Here is a 21,508-nt window from a genome sequence, read left to right as displayed (position 1 = left end):
TCCTTCCTGTTATTGGCATGAAGGGCCCTGAGGGAGGGGAAGCATTGGAGGCCAGGGAGAAGCCAATTATTGTTTTATCGCATGATTAATATTGTGCATCGCTCCCCACAGCTCATGGAGTTCTGCTGTGTCAGCTTGATCCTTGACAGGTTGGGGGTGGTTTCTGCCTTTCTTTCCATTCTGACCTGATTCCTATTGGTTTATCCTGACCCCCGAGTTCCATTACTCTAGGTCTCCAAAGGGGCTAAATATCTCTCCCCACCACTCTAGAGAACAATTCAATCCCTGTCCCTTTGCTTTCCCATTTGGAAAAAGGGAAAGCCAAGAAGCACCTCACCTGGGGTTGGCATTCCCACTCAGGTAGCATTTCAGGAACTCAGATCACGATTGGCCTCTTGGTGGGCAAGAGATGCCTCTGCTTAGGGCAGAGATGGGAGGACCAACCCCCCCCACACACACACACACACATGAGAGTGTGTACAGACTCAGATTGATATACAGATAAAAGCTTTGGTATTAAATGAAAAAAAAAAGAGCCCAGGCAAAAAAAAAGGAATAAGGATGGTGTGTGATAAGGCATGGGAAGGAATGGAAGTGGGAAGAGTAGAAATAATATTAAGAATAGCTCATGTAGATCCAGAACAACTCAGAGGGATTTATGGGAAAGAACACTATCCACATTCAGAGGGAAAACTGTGGGAGCAGAAACACAGAAGAAAAACAACTGCTTGATCACATGGGTTGATGGTGATATGGTTGGGGATGTAGACTGTAAACTATCACCCAAGTGCAAATATCAATAATATGGAAATAGATCTTGATCAATGACACATGTAAAACCCAGTGGAATTGCATGTCAGCTATGGGAAGGGGGGGAGGGAAAGAATATGATTCTTGTAACCAAGGGAAAAATGTTCTAAATTGACTAATTAAATAAAAGAAGGAAAAAAAAGAATAGCTCATATATTTAGTTTACTTTAAGATAGAGTACCAGGCCTGGAGTCAGCAGGACCGGAATCCAAATCCAGTCTCAGACACTAGCTGTGTGACCCTGGACAAATCACTTCACCCTGTTTGCCTCAGTTTCCTCATCTGTAAAATGAGCTGGAGAAGGAAATGGCAAACCACTCCAGTGTCTTTGCCAAGAAAACCCCAAACGGGATCATGAAGAGTGGAACAGCACTGAAATGTATGAAGAGCAAGAAGTTCCCAGTTTACATGTAGAGTACCCCAAAAGTCTTAGTGCAGAGTTGTGTTACTGAAAGCTTAAAATTGCACTAAGATATTTGGGCCACCTTCCATTTTATCTGCTTTGCTCCTCAAAATAGCTTTGTGAGGTAAGAACTATTCTTATACCCAATTTTACAAATAAGGAAATCTCAGAAAGATTAGGTGACTTGTCCAGGGTGGCATATTATTTTGGCAAAAGTAACCAATATATCAACAGAATGGCAGCATATGTAATATTTCATTTTGAACTCAGGTCCTCTTAACTGCAAGTCTAGCACCGTTTATAAGCTTCCTCACAATAGAAGATAGTGAGTGGGGATGTAGGAGGTGGGGTGGAACAAGTGAGGAGTGAAGTAGGATAAAGAATGAGGGTAGCACAGAAAAGGGAAGGAAGGTGGACATCGATGCTGGGTCTAAGCCAAATGGAATAGGGAGCAGGAGTGGACATAAGCATGGCAATAAGTAATAAGGGATGAGGGGAAGTGGGGCCAACGAGATTACAGGATCAAAGGTTCATAGAGGTAGATTTAGGAGGTATCTTACAAAAGCCAACAAGTTTGATTCTTCCATTTTATTGATAAGGACATGGAGGCAAGGAGAGATGAATGAATCACCTAGCCAGCAAAAGTCTGGGAGAGGATTTGAATCCAAGCCTTCCTGATTCAAATTTCAGGGGTTCTATCCACTATTCAACACTGACTCTACAGGGATGAATGATTGGGACTGGGGATGGGGATATGATAAGGGTTTGGGGAGAAGGGAAAAGACCAGGGAAAGGTCTGATAACTGGGTGATAGATGATGATGGTGAAGAAGAGCAGACAGGAATGTCACCCTGTGGAAAAAAAACTGGGTCCCTCCTGAGTGCACCCTGAACAGCTCAGGCATTCTAAGTTGAATGCTATAAAAGAGACAGCTTGTTCGCTGTGACAGGGGAAAAAGAGGGCATGGTTTCCCAAGGCATAGTCCAGGGAATGGGAACAGACCCTGGCTTGAACCTGGGGACCCAAATGGGGAAACATCAGTTTGACTTTGGATCCAGTGGGAGGAAGGACCAAGCATCCAGATGGGAGGGTCCCCGGTGCTTCTGGCTCACTTTTACCTCCACGTCCAAGCTCATCTCCTGCTTTGCTGGTCACACACGATAATCATTAACTACTCATGAGTCCACAGGGGTTCGTGGATTAGCTCAGTGCAACGTGGGCATGGCTGACCTTGGACAAGTCACGTAGCCTCATTGGACCTCAGTTTCCCATCACTGAAAGGTGGTACCCTCCAAAAGACGCCGATGAAATAGATCAAGAATCCTTTTGTTCTACCCTTAGGTTTTTGTCTCAGAATTCCGGCAGAGTGATGAGAGTTAGATGTGAAGCAGACAGATCAGAGATGTCAGTGAGGAATTTAGAAGTGGGCTTTGTCGGCAGGGGGAGGGAGAAAATTGCCTGCAGCAGTCGCGTTCATTTTTTAATTTTATTTTAAAGGGCCTGCCAATAATCAGGTGCTGAGAGCTCTGCACGGGCGGATGGGCAGCCGCTCTCGGACATCATCTGCCACATACCAAGCAGATCTCAGCGTCGCTGGACTAACTGCCCAAGCCTTCTGCCAGCACTCGCCTCCCTCTAAAGACTCTGTGGCCTTGGGCTTTGAGCACTGGCAACTGAGTCAAGGAGGAGAGCAAGTTGGGGGGGGGTGATAGAGGATTCCCCCTCCCCATTTATAACCACTAAAATAGATGTATTGGAAGTTTGGAGCATCTGACCTGGTAGAAGATGAGCCCACAGAATGACGTGTGAGAAGAGGGGTGAGGAATGAAGGGAAGGTGACTGGCCTGGGCAGAAATTGGAAGCCTCATCCTCCACAAACATGGGCACGTGTCAGAGGCATGGGAGTAGGTGGGAATATTCCCAAAGTGAAAGGAAAAGCGGTAGGAGCATCTGACCTGTTAGATAATTCTGCTCAGGCTTCTGGCTTCTTGAGATGGTGTCCAGCCTGCTGGGGAGAAGGGAGTTCTGCTCTAGGTGCATAGCTATATTTTAAACCCTTGCCTACCATTTTGGAACCAATACTAAACATTGGTTCTAAGGCAGAAGAGCAGTCAGGGCTAAGCCATGGGTGTTAAGTGATTTACAAAGGGTCACACAGCTAGGAAGTGTCTGAGGCCAGATTTGAACCCAGAATCTGGCTCTCAATCCACTGAGCCACAAGAATATTTTTAAAGAATTCAGAGCTAATTTTCAAGAATGTACCTCATAATAAGTTAATGGGCCAATCCCAGTCTTGCTCCATAAGGAACACAAATACACAGAGGGTGTGAGCAGGGTACAGTGCCCAGTCCATCCTCTGTGCACAACTATGATGAGGCATTCCATCCCTGTTGGAGTCAGGAATCATCTTCAATGAGACAGGGGAAAATGAGGCCCTAGGGAGGAAGGGATTAATTGCTGGGCCTTGGGATCGGTGTCACCACACTCTGCATAAGAAATAGCATTAAAAGGTCAGCCGGACTTTGGAGGTCTGGGCTTCTGAAAGATGGAAGAATTTGAAGGAGCAGAGCGACGGGCCAGACTTGCCTGAGATGACACAGAGAATAAATTCAATTCAGTTCGACAAGCATGTATTAAGTGCCTAATGCATTCATGGAACTGTGTTTAAGTGTCTAGAGATCATAATGAACAAAATGAAAAATACGCTCTGCCCTCTTCGAAGAGGGATCAATATGAGGAAATGCAACATAATATAAGGGGACCTCAGACCTGGGAAAATCTGGAAGGGATTCCCTTAATAGCTCACACATGGGAGCTGACCCCTGAAGGAATTCAGGGATCCTAATGGAGACTAGTGAGATAGAAGGGCTTTCAAAGGATAGAAGACAACCTCTGGAAAGGGACAGAGAAGCGAGCTGGCCAGCCTAGTTTGGGGGGCGGCCAGACGGAGGCCAGTTTGGCTAGATCCAAGGCTAAGTTAAGGTGGGGGCATATAAAATAAGCCACTAGTTGAGCTGATAACTTTCTAAAACATTCGGGAGCCTCGGGTTTCTTTGTGACTCGATTCACCCATCTCCCACAAATGCTGATCCTTCCTCAGATAGATAAATAGATGATAGTACCTGAAACCCTTTCTACATGTTAAGGTCAATGACTATAGCCATCCCTCCCTTCCATAGCATCACTGGGGAAAACTGTGCCCAGAAATCTGCACACAGGTAAGAGAAGGAGCATAGCCACTGGACAAAACGAGGAACCATCCTGATGAATCTGCCTGAAACCATGTAAAGTTAAAAAAAACATTTTAAAATGTTTTTGAAGGATTCAGATCAGCCTGATTTTTTTGTAAGGGTTGGGGCTGGATGGAGGACAAGAAGGAAATCTCTACTGCTTTTCTCATATTCTCTCTAATGGTGAGCAGGTCCTGAAATAACCTTATTTGGCCCCAATCCTAGGACAACTATACGGAGAGAGCAAAGCCAGGGAAACGGGGTGAGGAGTCTATATTAAGTCTAATGAAGTGGGTTTTATGAAGCAACTAAAGGGGTGCAATGTCAGGAGCCATAAATGATGTTGGGTCCATAAAGAACAAATCACTGAAGCTTGGCTTTGCTGCTCTGGTACTGGCCGTTCCTCCAACAATGGGTTGAAGAGAATCCAAGTGTTCAAGTAATGCAACCAAGATTAGAAGGAAAGAAGAAAGCTAGGGAACATTTTTACAGCAAGTGTCTCCAAGGCCTCATTTCTCAAATTTATAAAGAATGGAGTCAAATTTATAAGAATGTAAGTCATTCCCCAACTATCAAAGGATAGGAAGAGGCAGGGTTTTTTTTTTTGTGACAAATCAAAGCTATCTATAGTCACATAAAGGTGTTCTAAATCATTGTTGATTAGAGAAATGCAAATTAAAACAGCTCTGAGACACCCTCCTCACACCTATGAGATTGGCTAATAAAACAGAAAAGAAAAATGATAAATGTTGGAGGGCATAGGGGAAAATTGGGACACCAATGCCCTCTTGGTAGAGTTGTGAACTGATCCAACCATTGTAGAGAACAAATTGAAACCATGCCTAAAGGGCTATAAAACTGTGCACACTCTTTGATCCAGCAATACCAGTAGTAGGTCTGTATCCCAAAGAGGTAAAAAAAGTGGGAGAAGGACATTTTGTATAAGAACATTTATGGCAACTTTTCAAGGTGGCAAAGAATTGGAATAACTGAATAACTGAACAAGCTATGGTATGTGATCATAACGGAATACTATTGTGCTATAAGAAATGATGAGCAACGTGATTACAGAAAAACCTAGAAAGATTTATATGAACTGATGCAAAGCGAAGTGAGTAGAACCAGGAGAACACTGTACACAGTAACAGCAATATCATACAGTTATCAGCTATGAATGACTTAGCTCTTTTCAGCAATACAATATTCTAAGCCAATTCCAAAGGACTCATGATAAAAAATGCAGTCTACCTCCAGAGAAAGGACCAATGGAGTCTCAATGTGGATTGCAGCATATACCATATAAATATTAACCATTATTATGAAGAATATAGTATAATACTTTATAGTGATGTTTTGAGGGTTAGATGAGATAAAGTATATAAGGTGTTGTAACTGTTGAGCACAGTTAGGAATATCTAATGATTATTGATGATACAGATGATATTAAGTAGGCTAAGTCCTTTATTTTACAGATGAACTCAAGTACTAACCAGGATAAATGCCTTGTCCAATGTCATACAAGGAAGCAGAGCAGGAACCCCACATCCTGATCCCAAATTCAATGGTTTTTTTTTTTTTCTACTGGACCTACCACTCCTCCCCTTTCCCCTCCCCCTCCTCCCTCCTCCCTCCTCCTCTCTCCCTCTCCCTCTCTCTCTCTCTCTCTCTCTCTCTCTCTCTCTCTCTCTCTCTTTCCTCCCCCCTTAGTTGTGATTCAGACATAGAAAGGAAAGAAGAAAGGATGCCTGACCCAGGAAAAGCTGAAGGTGGCAGCAAAAACCTGGGGCAAAATAATGACTAGACTACAAAGGATCACCAAGCTAACCCTGTCCCTTATCAGCTGATGAAATGGATAGACAGGCAAAGACAGGCACAGGTTAAGACCATGATGGGTGGTATAGTGGGTAAAGTAGTGGACCTGGGATCAGGAAGATTTGAATTCAAATCTCATTGCAGACACTTAATAGGTTTAACTTTTAAGGCAAGTTATTTAATCTCTGTCTGCTTTAGTTTTCTAAAATCTGTAAAATGGGGAAGTGGGGGGAAATAATAGCCCCTAACTCCCAGGGTTGTTGTGAAGATAAAATGATATATTTGTAAAGTTTTTTTGTAAATCTTAAGGTGCCTTGTAAATACTCATTGTCACTATCCTCCTTCTCCTCATCCTCCTCCTCATCCTCCTTCTCCTCCTCTTCTCTTGTAGAGGTTTTGAAATCATATGAATTCCCCACCTTCCACAGTATCATATTAATGGCCCATGACATTGCTGGGACCAATGGATCCTCCTTATAGAAGAGGAAATTGAATTGGATTATCAGATGGTCTAGAGGACAGAGAAAGAGCTGAAGGGGCAAAAAAAAAAAAAAGAAAAAAAAGACTGGAAGCCTTGGAACTGTGGAGAAGCGGAAAGGGACTACAGTTGACCTCTGCAAAACCATGTAGCGAGAGGAATAGATCAGAAAAACCTGAAAAGACAGATGAACTGATTCAAAGTGAAATGAGCAGAACTAGGAGAATAGAGTATGCAGTAACAGAAATATTGCATGATATCACCACTGAAGGAATAAACGATTATCAGCAAAACAAGGTTCCAGGATAGCTCCAAGGAACCCATGATAAAAATTGCTACCCAAAGCCAAAAAAGGAAATGACTGTGGATCAAAGCATGCCATCTTCCACTTTATTTCCTTCATGACATTTCTATTGTATGTGTGATATGTGTCTTCTGTCATGGCATGAGGAGTATGGAAGTGTGCCTTGTATGAAAGCACTAAAATAATTTGTATCAGTGGAATTGCTTGTTGGCTATAGGAGGGAAGAGGGAGGAGGGGTGGAAAGAACATGAATCATGTGACCATGGAAAAATATCCTAAATAAATTAATTAAATAAATAAATGTAAAAATGTAAAAAAAATAATAAATAATAAAATAAATAAAATAAAATAACCTGTATCCAATATTTACTGGGGGGGGGGGGAGGAAGGGAGAGAGAGGATCTAAATCAAAAATTTCAGAAAACAACTGTCAAAAATTGTTTCTACTTGTAATTGAAAAAATAAAGCTAAAAAAATCATGTAGCTAGAGAAGATGAATGCCTTGTTTATCAAATCCTGTCCTATGAGAATGGGGAAGCAGAGACAGGGGAAGGGCCCTTGAAGCCAATTTTATAATGCTGGGCAGCTGATACCTTGAGTGAAATGAACCCTTTGTAGTTGGTCCCTTTTCAGGAGTTTACTCGTCTACTGGAGCAGTACCACATAGAAATATCATGAAATATTCTGAGCAGAGTCTAAGCTCCTTGGAGGCAGGTATCATTTCATTTTTGCCTTTGTACCTCCAGGATTTCCCACAAATAGTTGGCATGAAACAGGCTTCATAAATACTTGTTGAAATAGTGAAATACCCTGGGGGCAGGGTAGCTAGGGAGGGGACAGAGGCAAGCCCTGTTTCATTCACCACCCCTTTCTAATTTGTTTCTTCAATGAGATAGCAGATGGAAAATGGGAAAGCCTCCTGGGTACAACAGAGGCAGAGAGAAGAGTGTAGAAAATAGACACCAGCAGGATCAAGTGTCCTGGGAAAATGGCGGCCGGGGGGGGGGGGGGAGTGCGGGGGGAACGACTAGGGTAGGATGCTAGGCTTGACTTAGCCAGCACAGGGTTGGGATGGGCTGGAGATGAGATTTCAAATTAAAGTGGAACACATTCCACAGAGCTACTCACACAAAAGTCCCAGCGTGCCTTAGCCTAAGGCTGGGCCTGAAGTCTGTTATCCGTCCATTGGACGGAATCAGCCAGATCAAAGAGGAACAAGGGAAGGAGTAAGGAACTGGATTGGGCAGGGAGATCTCTGGGCTAGAGAAGACCAGTGGGACAATGAGTTAGTAGTTCCTACTGTCAAGGCCAGGGGTTCTTAACCTGGGGTCTGGCTGCAGGGATATATATATATATATATATATATATATATATATATATATATATATATATATACATATATATATATATATATACATACACATATATGCACATTTCTATACATATACACACATCAAAATTAAATATATATACATACAATATGATGATTTCCTTTGTAATCCTATAAAATGTTTTAAATAATTTAATTTAATAAATTATATTTGTCTCATTATATATAAATACAACAAAATAACACATATTTATATATTCACTATACATACAAAAATAATATACATTTTTTCATGTTAACTTACTTTAAAATGTGTGGTTTATTTTATGCCTTTAAAGACATTACTCCGAGAAGAAGCCCACAGGCTCTACCAGACACTGCCAAAGGGGTTCATGGCATTCAAAATAAGTTAAGAAGCCCAATTCTAGGCCCAGCTCTGCCGCTGAACTGCTGAGTGGCCTTAGGCAACATCCTCAGCCTCTTTGTATCTTAGTTGCTTCCCTTCTTGGGAATCCTACCTTGGATTTGTGAACCATTTTTCATTTAAAGGGCTAAAAGCACATTCCGAGATCGTTCCTACCATCATCGCTTCACTCTAAAGCGGGGTTCTGAACCTTTGTCAGGAGGCCCAGTGAAGCCTCTGGATCCCTTCTCAGAACCACATTTGTGGCTACATGGATAATTGGATGAAGCATTCATTTTCAGTTAGAGATTAGTGAAAATAAAGATGTATTTTTTTTCCCATCCAAGTACATGGACTGTCTGAAATCTATTCAGAGACGCGGGTTGATTAGCCCTGCTCTAAAGAATGCAAGCTTTGAGAAACTCCTCGGTGGCTTTCTCCTACGGGAAAGAGGCGGGTGGCTGCTGGGCTCAAAGGAACTGGGGCCTCCTGTTCCCCACGGGTGCCTCTTCAGGCATGTGTTTGGTGTGTCTCTACGCACACCTGGGTCCAGACTCCTCCCAGGAGAAGCAATGGCCCTCAGCAACGCTCTACAGTTCACACCTGTTGCCTTAATCCCAAACCCAGGCTCAAATTCCTTCCCCTGCCAACTCCAGTGGATCTGGATTTCATGGCGGAGGGAGAAGGACTCCTCCCAGAGGCTAGTCCCTCCTGCCAAAGGCATCAGAGCAAATAGGTGGGGGGGAGGAGTCAAGAAGTGACCGTTCCCAAGAGGAGGATATCCTCAGGCAGATGGAGGGAAAATTGTCTTGCTCTGGAGAAAAGGGGAGCCCACTCCCTGTGCCAGACACAAGTCTCCCCTTCGCAATTCAAGTAATCTATCTCTGCTGGTTCGCCCTGGAGTCCCAGTCCCTTGGGAAGACAGGTATTCTTAGCTCCATATTGAAGAGAAGGTTGAGAATCAGCAGGAAGCATCTTGCTTAAGGTTACATAGCAAGGTGAGGACAAAGCAGAGGCCCCAAAGTCATGGGACATCCCATCTGGTGGGATCACTTATCAATCTGAACTCCTGACCACTCAGGTCATCATCCTGGTCCCCAAGCTCAGACCAGTCGGTCACAGATGGTGAAAGGTTAGACTTACCCCAGCATCCAGAGTTGACCACGAAAAGCCAGAAGAAAAGGTGACTGGTAGATAGGTGGCTCTTCATGGTTCCTGTAGATAAAGAAAGGGGAAATATAAGACTTGTTGGATGGTTGGGTGGTCCAATGTCTGCCACCTCATGAGCCCACTTGCCAGAAACCAGGAGAAGAACTGGAGGGAATGGAGGTAAGGAAAGAAGGAGAAGTAGGAATAAAGATACCAAGGGTGAAGGGAGGGTGGGCCAGGGTCAGAATAGGGGTTGAAAAAAATCAGAAGAGAAAAGCCAACTACCTTGAAATCATAGGAGGTTAAAGGCAGAAGGGATCTTAGAGAGCATTAATCCAGTACCCCCAATTTATGGATGAAGAAACCGAGATTCGGAGAAGGAAAAATAGTCTGATAATATTCCCACAGCTGGTTTTTGGCAGTTTTAAAATTGATGGGCATAGGCATCAAATGGTGACAGATGGGGGCACTCATCTGGGAGTAATGGGGAAGGGAGTATGGTGCCTGGGACATTTTGTTACTCTACTCTAAAATTATTTTGTATTTACTATGTATAGATTTCCATTTACTTAACATGTTCATGTTCTATTCCAGGAAAATATTAACTCCTAGAGGGAAGGAATTCATTTTTCTTTCTTTATGTTGCCCAACACCTAATACAGTGCATTTGCACACAGTAGGTATTTAATCAATGCTCCTTAAATTCATTTATATTTATGGGAGTGGAAGTGCGATGGGATAGAGAGAGAAGGAGATTGAGCCCCATGAACCTCTGCCTCAGGGCTTGCCATTCTGGGCTAGGTTTGGGGGTGAGCCTCTGAAAGAGAGATTGGCCCTGACTTGCCACAACTCCCGACTACCCCCTTTCTGTACTGTTTTGGCATTCAAAGCTCTCAAACATGTGTCACTAACATAGCTTTGCATCCTTATCTCCTGTGACTGCCTTTTACTCACTGTTCATTTGCCTTCTGACCATTCCTAATTCAAGAACCTCCATTTTTCCTCTTAGTGCCTTTGTACTCACTCGCTGGCTGCCATGTCTAGAACAAAAACTCTTTCTCACCTCGATCTTGTAGCACCCCAAATTTCCTCCAAGATGGTGCTCAAGAGCCACCTTCTCCTTGAGGTCTTTCCTCATTCTGCCCCTTCATCCTGCCAGTGCCTTCCTCATCTATTTTATATAAACTCACACATCGACATATTTGCCCCTTAAAATAGAGCACCAAGACTAGTTGACTTCTGTCTCTGTATGCTCTACACCTCGCAAAGGACCTGACACATAAAAGGAACTTCATAAATTCTTACTGACTGGTTGATGTCTTGAGGTGCCATGTTTGCTTACCTCAATGGAGCCTGCCCCAAGCCTTGTGATACAAACAGGGGTGGCTCTATGACTCCATCGCTATGTGGGGAAACCCATCATACAGTGCTCCTCTCCACCTAGGTAACCCTAAAGAAGAAGCTGGGGCAATTTCTTGGTGGTAAAGAGGATAGGGTGCCAGGACTACATTCTGCATGAGTTCAAATCTAGTCAGCAACTTACTAGCTATGTGACCTTGTGCCAGTCATTGAACCTTATCTGCCTTAGTTTACTTATCTGTAAAATAAGCTGGAGAAGGAGATGGCAAACCACTCTAGTATCTTAGCCAAGAAAACTCCAAATGGGGTCACAAAGAGTCATGTGTGACTGAAACAACTGAACAACACAAAGAATGAGTCAATCTTATTCACCACCCTATGCATGCATTCATTCATTCATTCATTAAACTTTTATTAAGCCTGGGCAGACCCTATATGAGTCACTGGGGCATAAGGACAAAACTAGTACCTTCCATGATAGTGGATGGTGAGGGATGGGGCACAGCATGTATGTACGTGTACATGAAGGTGGGATTATACACACACACATATTGGCTATTCATAAATACACACATACATACAGCTATTTATTCATAGCCAGAACTCTAGTCCTTCTCTGGGTTTTCAAGAGGTCAGAAGGGAAGATGTCATCTAAAGGTTTCCAGAGCTCTAACGAGGAGGGGAAAGTGTGAGGGGAAAAGGCAGGGCGTCCGTGAGCTGATAGAAACGTGCTCTGTCCTGCTAAGTCTCTGCCTCCCCACTTGTTTCACAAGGCACCCAACATCCTCATTTTTATGGAGAGCAGTGATACATTTCAATGCTACTACTTACGTCTGCATCCCACTATTTTCCTCCAAATAACAGCAACAATAGCATACTTAGATGACATTTTAACATTTGCAAAGCATTTTGCACACATCCTGGGCAATATGAGCTTATTAATCTTAATTTAACAGATGAGGAAACTGAGGCTTAGAGAGATTAATGGTTTGCCCATGGCCACACAGCTAGTAAGTGTCTCAGATCAATTTTGAACCTAAGTCCAGCAGTCTATCTGCTATGCCTATTAATTTGCTTCCCCTTAACAACTTGCCTCTAATGGTGATGGTAATAGCATTGTGAACAGCATTCTTAATTAAGAGTCAGAAGTTCTAAGCTTTAATCCTGCTTCTTCTCCTGACCTGCCTGTGTGATTTGGAGCAAGTGACAACCTCTCTGGGCTTCCCTTTACTCACCTACTGGGGGAAAAAAGGATAAGACTAGATGATCTCAAAGGTCGTTACCAGTTTTAACTCTTTGTTGGGCACTCCATTTGGGGAGGTGGGGAGGGAGAGACACCCCCAACATTCCACATTTCTTCATGTCAATTAATTCTTCTTCTTGCAATGATCATGAGAATTAGGTAGCACAAGGCAGTATCATTATGCCCATTTTTTGGATGAAACAAGATAGGTTCAGAAATAATATGTGGCTGCACCAATATCCCAGATCTATTAAGGGACAAAGCCAAGACCAGAGCCCTGGTCTTCTGATTTCTGTTCGGATTCTACTTTACAAACATTATTGGGGGCAGCTATATGGTTCAGTGGATTGAGAGCCAGGCCTACAGACAGGAGGTCCTAGGTTCAAATCTGACCTGACACATCTTAGTTGTTGGACCCTGGACAAATCATCTAACTCCCATTGCCTAGATCTTACCATTCTTCTGTCTTGGAATTGATATCTAGTGTTGATTCCAAGATGAAAGGTTAATAGTTAATAACAGTTAATGTTTATTGCTGAACTCCCAAATGATTTTGAACTTACTATATAAACATTTCTGTTTACCTAATGTATACATGTTATATACCCAGGAGAATAAAAATTCCTTGAGAGAAGGAATTCAAGCATGGAGTCAGGAGGACCTGGGCTCAAATCTAACTTCAGACATGTCTTAGCTGTGTGACTTTGGACAAGTCACTTAGCCCATTTGGTCTAGCCCTTACCCTTCAGTCTTAGAGTTGTTATTAGGACAGAAGGTAAAGGTCTAGAAAAAAATTTATTAAGCACATGCCATGCATCAAACATAGTACTAGGCACCGGGAGACAAAGTCACACGTGGGTTGGTCCTCTCAGATGCCAAAGCATCTTCAAGACCTATTTGCTCATCCACCCTGACCTTTGGTGGTCAGTGCAGAAGGAATCTGAGACCCAGCCAGCAGAAGGGTTGGGCTGAGTCGTGGCCAGAGATTCCCTTCTTTTCTCCTCTCAGCAGGCAAAGCTGGAGCAAACGGCACGGTTCCCATGGGACAGTGTGACCTCTCTCTGTCCTGAGCAGCAGCTGGCCTCTCTAACTCTCATCCCTCTCTCCTGATTCATAGAGAGCTCTCTGATTGCACCTCCAGCATCTTCATGCCCCTTGTCAAGGCCTCAGCAAGGAAAATCCAGTTTTTAAACTCCTGCTACCTCTCAATAATAAAAGCTAACAATAATAATAATAATAAATAACTATTATAAATTATAGATAATAAAATCTAACAATAATTGTTTTAAATTAGAAATAAATTATAAAAGCTAACAATAATTATTAATAACTATTATTTTAAATAATCAAAAAAATCTAACAAATATGTAGCATTTTAAGATTTATGAAGTTCTTCATGTATATTATTTCATTTGGCCCTCATAACAACCCTGGGAGATAGGTGCTGGTTTTATCCCCATTTTGCAGATGAGGACACAGGAACTGAGAGTGGTTAAGGAGATTGCCCAAGTTTAACTAGGGGCACCTTGGAGCTAGTATAGTGCAGAGAAAAGACACTGAAAATGAGTCAGGAAATCTAGTTCAAGTCCAAGCCAATTGATTGTCAATTAATCATTTTTTATATGTTGTTGTTGATCAGTTAAGTCTGATTTCTGTGTCCCCACTTGAGATTTTCTTGGCAAAGATGCTGGAGTGGTTTGACATTTCCTTCTCCAGCTCATTTTATTGATGAGGAAACTGAGGCAAACACAGTTAAGTGACTTATTCAAGGTTGCATAGCTAGTAAGTGATTGAAGCTGGATTTGAACTCACATCTCCCTGATTCCAGGGCTAATGCTCTATCCATTGCACTGCCTACTGCCCCTAATTCACTTTACATAAATGCCTTTTAATAAACAGAAATGGGCTGTTTAATGGGAGCTACTAAATGTAAGGAATGCTTAAACTTAGTATAGTTTTTTCTCTATGAAAGCTGAACCAATCAGACTTCAAGGTCATCAAAGTGCACTGCTTCCTCCTTTTCATTTAAACAGCGGGTTCACCTTAGGTGCAGATGTTAGCCATATCCTTGTCCTTCCCTTAGACATTGCCTCTAAACCCCAATCTTATAGGAAACCCACAGAGTGCAAACACCAGGAGGTGTGGGGCCAGAGTTTTTTACAGAATTTCCTGCTTTGATCAATCAACAACCATTTATTATGAACTGCCTATGTACTAGGCACTGGATCATTAAATAGAAAGAAAGAAGAAACCTAGTCCTTCTGAAAAATCAGTCCTATCACAGATGCAAAGTATTATGATCCTGGCTCGCCAATGCCATCTCCAGACCCTCCTTCCATTGCCATCTCTCTGCAACTACTTTTTCCCTTGGAGGTTTGGTCTATGTAAATCTATCACTCAAATATCTATGTAAATCTATCACCCAAATAAGAACCTGGTGGCAGTTGTCTACTGACACTACTTCTCTCACCCCAAACCTGGTCACATTTTCCCTTCCTTCTCCAGGAATGCAGGCTCTGGTTTACAGTCTTCATTTCCATCCCAATTGCTACCCTCCTGCCAAGGGACATAGACATGCCTATTGATATTCCCACAAGATACTGTGGACTCCTAATTCATCTCCTTCACTCCCTCTCTCAACCACATTCAGAAAGTCACATCCTTTATCTTACCATAATCCACAAATTTCCCATTTCCAGGGCCAAGAATTTGAAACTCCTCCATGTAGGTATACTCTCTCATCATTCCATATCTCCCTATAAGTTATTTCTCTTTAAACAATTTTTAATTACCAATTTATGTTTTACAAATATTTACTATCTCTCCCACTGCCCCCTCCAAATTAATGATAAAAATATCATCACAACAAATACACAAAGTCAAGCAAAACAAATTCCCCCTCTGGCCAAGTCCAAAAATGCATGTCTCACTCTGGATCTGAAGTCCATCACCTCTTTGGCAGGGGGTGGAATGGTAGAATTTCTCTTCAGACCTCTGGACTTGTGTTTTATGATTGCATTAATCACACTTCTGTAGTCTTTCAAAGCTGTTTTTCTCTTTAATATCGTTGTCATTTTGTAAATTGTTCTCCCAGTTGTGCTCACTTCACTCTGCCACAGATCATAGAGGTCTTCCTGGCTTCCTCCGAAATTGTCCATTTTATCATTTCTTCTGGCACAAGAAGGTTCCATTATACTCCTATGCCACACTTATTAAGCCCCTCCCCAGTGGGTGGGCACCCTCTTAAACCTATTCTCCAGTCATCATACCTACTGGATCTTCACTTCCTTCCTTCCCCAGCTTGGCCCTACAGTGACATAACTGGTTCAATTTTACATTATCCTATACTTTTTTTAATCTCTTACTCTTGGTGCCCTCTATTGATGGCTTGTCAAACCCCACCTTGAATGACCCTCATCTTTGGCCTCCTAATCTTATTCTGTTGAGGACAGTGGTGGAGGGAGTCACATAACCATACTGGTTGGATCAAATATATTGGTGTTCAGTTATTACAGGCATGTCCTCCTCTTTGTGACTCTATTTGGAGTTTTTTTTTTGGCAAAGATTCTATAGTAGTTTATCACTTACTTCTCCTGCTCTACTGCTTTTTAAACCCTTACCTTCCATCTTAGAAACAATACTAAGTATAGGTTCCAAGGCAGAAGAGGGGTAAGGGCTAGGCAATTGGGGTTAAGGAGCTTGCCCAGGATTACACAGCTATGAAATATCTGAGGCCAGGTTTGGTTCTTTATCCTCTGAACCACCTAGCTGCCCCTGGTTCACTCTTGTGGGAAGACAGACAGGTCAGAACCTTTAATGCATGATTATAGCCATGTTGGTATGTTGCTTCTTGGTTCTGCTTATTTCATACCTATGGTGTTTTCACTTCCTTTTTTAACCCCTCACCTTCTATCTTGGAATCAATACTATATATTGGTTCCAAGTCAGAAGAGGTATAAGGGCTAGGCAATGGAGGTTAAGTGATTTGTCCAGGATCTCACATCTAGGAAGTGTTTGAGGTCAGATTTGAACTCACACCTTCCTGATTCTAGAACCAGCACTCTCTCAACTGTGCCACCTCATTACCCCACATATTTATATCATTTAAGCATAACTCAGGCTTCATCACCACAAGATAATCTTTTTACTCTTCCCTAATCAGCTCACCATCCCATTCTCCAGTGTAGCTATTTCAAACCTTCTCTTCTCTCCTTAAGCTTCCCACATCATTCACCTCACTGTTTTCCAATCAAGTAAAGGAACTTGTTTCATAGTTTACTGGAAGGAAAATTGATATTAGCCATGAGCTCTTTCTCTTCTATTTCCCAAAACCCTTGCTGTCACCTACAATTTTCTCCTATTCACTTTCATTCCCTGATAAAGAGATGGCCCTTCTAGTCAAGGCCAACCTCACTTCTTGTCCTTTGTTCCCATCCTCTCCAGCAGATTACTTCCTTCATCATTTCTTCCCTCCCTAATCCTCAATCTCTCCCTATCTACTGGGATTTGCTTCTGCTATCTATAAATTGCCCTGCAGTCCCCACTCTCCTTCATCCCTAAAAAAAAAATCTCTATTGTACTCTTCCAACCCATCAAGATATCATCCTATCTCCTCCCTTTCAAAATGAATTTTTAAAAGCTGTCTATACTGAATTACTTCATTTCCTTTCCTCTCACTCACTTCTCAACCCCTTGTAATCTGACTTGTGACCTCATCACTCAACTGCAACTTTTCTCTCAAGTAATCATTGGTCTCATAATTGCCGGATCTATTGGACTTTCCTCAGACTTTATTGTTCTTGACCTCTGCAATATTTGACACCACTGACCACGCTGTCCTCGTGTATACTCTTCCCTGTGGGTTTTCATGAAGCTGCTCTCTCAGTTCTCTTCCCATCTAACTTCTCTTTACAGTCTTGCTTGGGGAGCATGGGTGTATTACAAGACTCTGTCCAAGGTCCTATTTTTCTCTCAGTGATCTCATCAGTTCCCTGAATTCAGTTATCATCTCTATGTAGATGACTATGATCTTATATAGTCTTTCCCCTGAGTTCTCATCCTGCATGACCAGCTTACCTAATGGATATTTCCAACTGGATGTCCCATAGACATTTAAGATCCAACATGTCCAAAATAGAATCCATTAACTTTCTCCCAAAGCTCATCCCTCTTCCTAATTTCCCCATTTCTACAGAGTACCACCATCTTTATTTTACCAAGTTCAATGGCTCCTGGGAGCCATTCTCAAATCCTAACACTTCCTCACCCATTTACTTGCCAAGTCTTATTGAACCTCCCATTGAAATTATTTCACCTTTGTCCCTTTCTCTCAACTCATGCGGCCACTGCCTTAGTTCAAGTCCTCATTGTCTCCTAGCTGAATGCCTATAATCCTCTCCTAATTGGACTCTACCCCTTGTCTTTTCCCTCTCCAAACCATCCTCCACACAGCTGCCAAATTGATATTCAGAAAGCACACGTTTAACCATGTCATTTCCCTGCTCAAGAAGCTTCAGTGACTGCCTAATGGCACTAAGATAAAATACCAACTCCTTTCTTTGGCATCTGAAGCCCTTCTCCATCTGGCTCCATCCTACTGTTCTCGGTTTATAACACATTACTTCCTATTCACTCAGTGTTCCAGTCAAAATGGTCTCCTTGCTGTTCCTCATACAAAACATTCGTCTCCCACCTCCATACCTTTACATAAGCCAGTCCCCTCCCACAGAACCACAATCCATAGAATACACTCTTTCCTACCTCCCTTTTATAGACTCCCTGGCTTTCTTCAAAGCTCAGCTCAAGCACCACTGCCTAAATTTGCCCGTTGCTAGGGCTTTCCCCTCCTCAGAAATTATCTTGCACTTATTTCATATATAGTCTGACTTTACTTTAAGGTGTACAGATTGTTTCAATATAATTTAAGCTAATAGAGGGCACTTTTGTCATCATCTCCCCTTAGGCACTTAATACGGTGCCTGGCACATATTGGGTACTTAATAAAAACATGTTGATTGGCTGGGTATGCACTCTGAAAGCTAGCTGGCAATGCCAGGCAGTGTGGCAATTTCCTTTTCAATAACTAACTCGGGGACTTTCCTCATCACCGCCCTACGAAGTAGGTAGTAGAAACATAATTATCCTGTTTTGCAGATGATAAAAACAAAAGTGAAGCCCTCTAAGATGGTTACCTGCTCAGGGTCACACATAGTAAGCATATTAGATAAGATTCAGTCTTACGTCTCCTGATTCCACATCCAATACTCATGTACCACACTGCAGTGATTAATGCAGAAACACAAATATGCCATTGATGGAGCTGCAAATTGGTGTGACCATTCTAGGAAACAATTTGGGAGAATGTACATGAAATCACCAAAGTGTCCATAGCTGTTGCTCCATTGATCCCATTCCTAGGCATATAGCCTAGGAGATTAATGACAGAAATAAAGTTCTTAGCTATGATGAAATATTCATAGCAGCACTCTTCACGGTAGCAGGAAAAAAAACTGGAAGGAAAATAGGTGCCCATCGATTAAGGAATGGCTGAGCAAATTGTGGAACATGAATGTAATGGAATATGATGGTGTTGTGAGAAATAAAGACTAGGAGGAATTGAGAGAAACAGAGAAAGACTTCTAAGAAGCAATACAGAAGGAAGAACACACTCAATGACTACAGGATTGTAAATGATATCAATCCTAAAAGACAGGGGAACTCTGATGAATTGTAATGAACAATATCATTTATGGAGAACTGATCATGACACGTGCTTTTCACAGGTGACACAGGAGATCAAATTTAAGAACTGGGAAGACCTGATTTCAAATCCTGCCTCAGACACTTATTTTCTGTATGATCATGGGGAAGTCGTTTAAATATTTCTCAGTCTTAGTTTACTCATCCATAAAATGGGGCTAATAACTACCCACCTCATTCAAAAGTCTGCTGTAAACATTAAGTGAGATGATACAAGTACAGTGCTTTACAAACACTAATGAGGAATGCTAGCTGTTATTATTATTATTTTTAAGCCCATACCTTCTGACTTTTCAAAATTTTATTTATTTTTGCAGTTACATGTAGGAATAATTTTTGACAGTTGCTTTCTGACATTTCAGGATTCATATTTTCTCCCTCTCTCCTTTCTCCCATCTCCCCAAGGCTGAAAATAATCTGAAATTTGTTATACAAATACTGTCATACAATACATATTTCCATATGGTTCATGTTGTGATAAAGATACATATCACACATTCAATAAAAATTTCATTAAGTAAATAAAGTTTGCCTTCTGTCTTAGTAACTGTCTTAGTAATGACACAGAAGGGTAAGGGCTAGGCAAATGGGGGTTAAATGATTTGCCCAGGGTCATAGAGATAGGAAGTGTCTGAGGCCAGATTTGAACCCAGATCCTCCTGACTCCAAGCCTGGCATTCTATCCACTGTACCACATAGCTAACCCTGCTAGTTTTATTATTACAGAAAAAAAGGGAAGTGAAGGCTAATGATCTGAAACATGGTATACATGATTATCAGTTTTGCTTAAATGATTTTCTTTGTTACAAAGAAAAGTTTCTTGGTGAGGGGAAGATGCTCAAGGGGGTAGGACTAGTATAAAAACAAAAGACAACAATAAAAGTAAAAAATCAAGGGAGTGTAGAACAGTCTTTAGAATGATTGTCATCTAAAAGGATTAAAATTAATAATAATAATAAAATAATAAAATTAATAATGGTGCCACTGAAAAAATCTTTTAAAAAGTAAGCTCACAACTTAGATCCAGCATTCGATTGAAAGACCAATTGCCATAGTGCAAGATTCTATGGGTGAGGAGTGAGAGAGAAAAAGGGAACAATATACTGAGGCCAGATGGGGAACCAGCACTGCTCCCAGGAGCACCTAGCAACACCTGCTGTATTTTGTATGACAAGGCGGGTGACTAACCAATTGGTCGTGCCTATCAAGAGGGTCACACAAAGGATTCCTACATGGGCATGAATCTGTCCTGCATGGAGGAGGATGTACCTCCCCCTTCCAGATCCCCAGCTTCTGATCAGTTTGGCAAAACTCAGAAGCATCCCTCTTCATAACTAAGTCTCTTAATAGTTACCATATTGGAGGCAACTGGGTGACTCGGTGAATTGAGAGCCAGGCCTAGAGATGGGAGGTCCTGGGTTCAAATCTGGCCTCAGACTCTTCTAGCTGTGCGACCCTGGGCAAGTCACAACTCCCATTGCCCAGCCCTTACCATTCTTCTTCTGACTTAGAACCAATATACAGTATTAATTCTAAGATGGAAGGTAAGGATGTTTTTAAATTACCGTATTATCACTGATTTCCATAGAAAAGAGGATAAACATGTGCCTGGGTTTTGATCAAGATCAACCTAGCAGCCTGACCACGGCCAAAGAGTTTCTAGGTAACAGGGAAACTCCACCCCTACATCCATCCCCAAGAGCCCCCCCTGTGATACTCCAAGTGCTAAGCCATTGTTCAGCCTGCCGCTTGGAACTCCCTTTAATGACTCAGGATATCCGAGATCAGGAGCTGCAGGATCCCTGGGGCTTGAATGGTTTTCCAGACTGGAATCTAGCATCAGCCCTGGTCCCAACTCTCAGAGCCCTAACAAAAATTCCAGATGAAGCAGGCAGAGGTAGCTGAATGGCCAGATGGGAAAGCTCCCCCCTCTCCACCAAAACAAACAAACAAACAAAAAACTGGGCTACCTGAAAGCTTATCCCAAGATGAGAATTCAACGTTGCCTCACTGCGGTGAGAGAACAGGGGTGTGAAGCCTAGGCAAACTGAATCTCTCCATCAAACTGGGCATCTCTGTCTACTGACCAGAAGGTTCCCTGTCCTGCCATCATCATTTTAGGAATGGAAGAGACCAATGTGAACAAAGATATGGTTTGTATTCCAAAAGACTATCCAACTGCAGGGAGAGGACAGGGCTGCTAAGCTTGGGTAAACTGAGATTTTCCA

At 42.2% G+C, this 21,508-nt stretch overlaps 1 protein-coding gene across 2 annotated transcripts in view; it reads right to left on the bottom strand.

Annotated features, from left to right (window-relative positions):
- The window catches only part of CDH23 (cadherin related 23), a 655,553-nt gene that overhangs the window by 593,720 nt on the left and 40,325 nt on the right, over positions 1-21,508 (bottom strand). For both annotated transcript variants that reach the window (XM_056799300.1, XM_056799301.1), the window contains exon 2: positions 9,914-9,985. In XM_056799300.1, coding sequence (XP_056655278.1) covers positions 9,914-9,980 — 67 coding nt within the window. In that variant the 5' untranslated portion in view covers positions 9,981-9,985. The remainder of the gene's footprint in view (positions 1-9,913; positions 9,986-21,508) is intronic.

This window comes from Monodelphis domestica, chromosome 1, assembly GCF_027887165.1.
Source record: "Monodelphis domestica isolate mMonDom1 chromosome 1, mMonDom1.pri, whole genome shotgun sequence".
Classification (NCBI taxonomy): Eukaryota; Metazoa; Chordata; class Mammalia; order Didelphimorphia; family Didelphidae; genus Monodelphis; species Monodelphis domestica.
The sequence above is the reverse complement of the archived record's forward strand: the minus strand, read 5'-3'. Positions and strand labels throughout refer to the sequence as shown.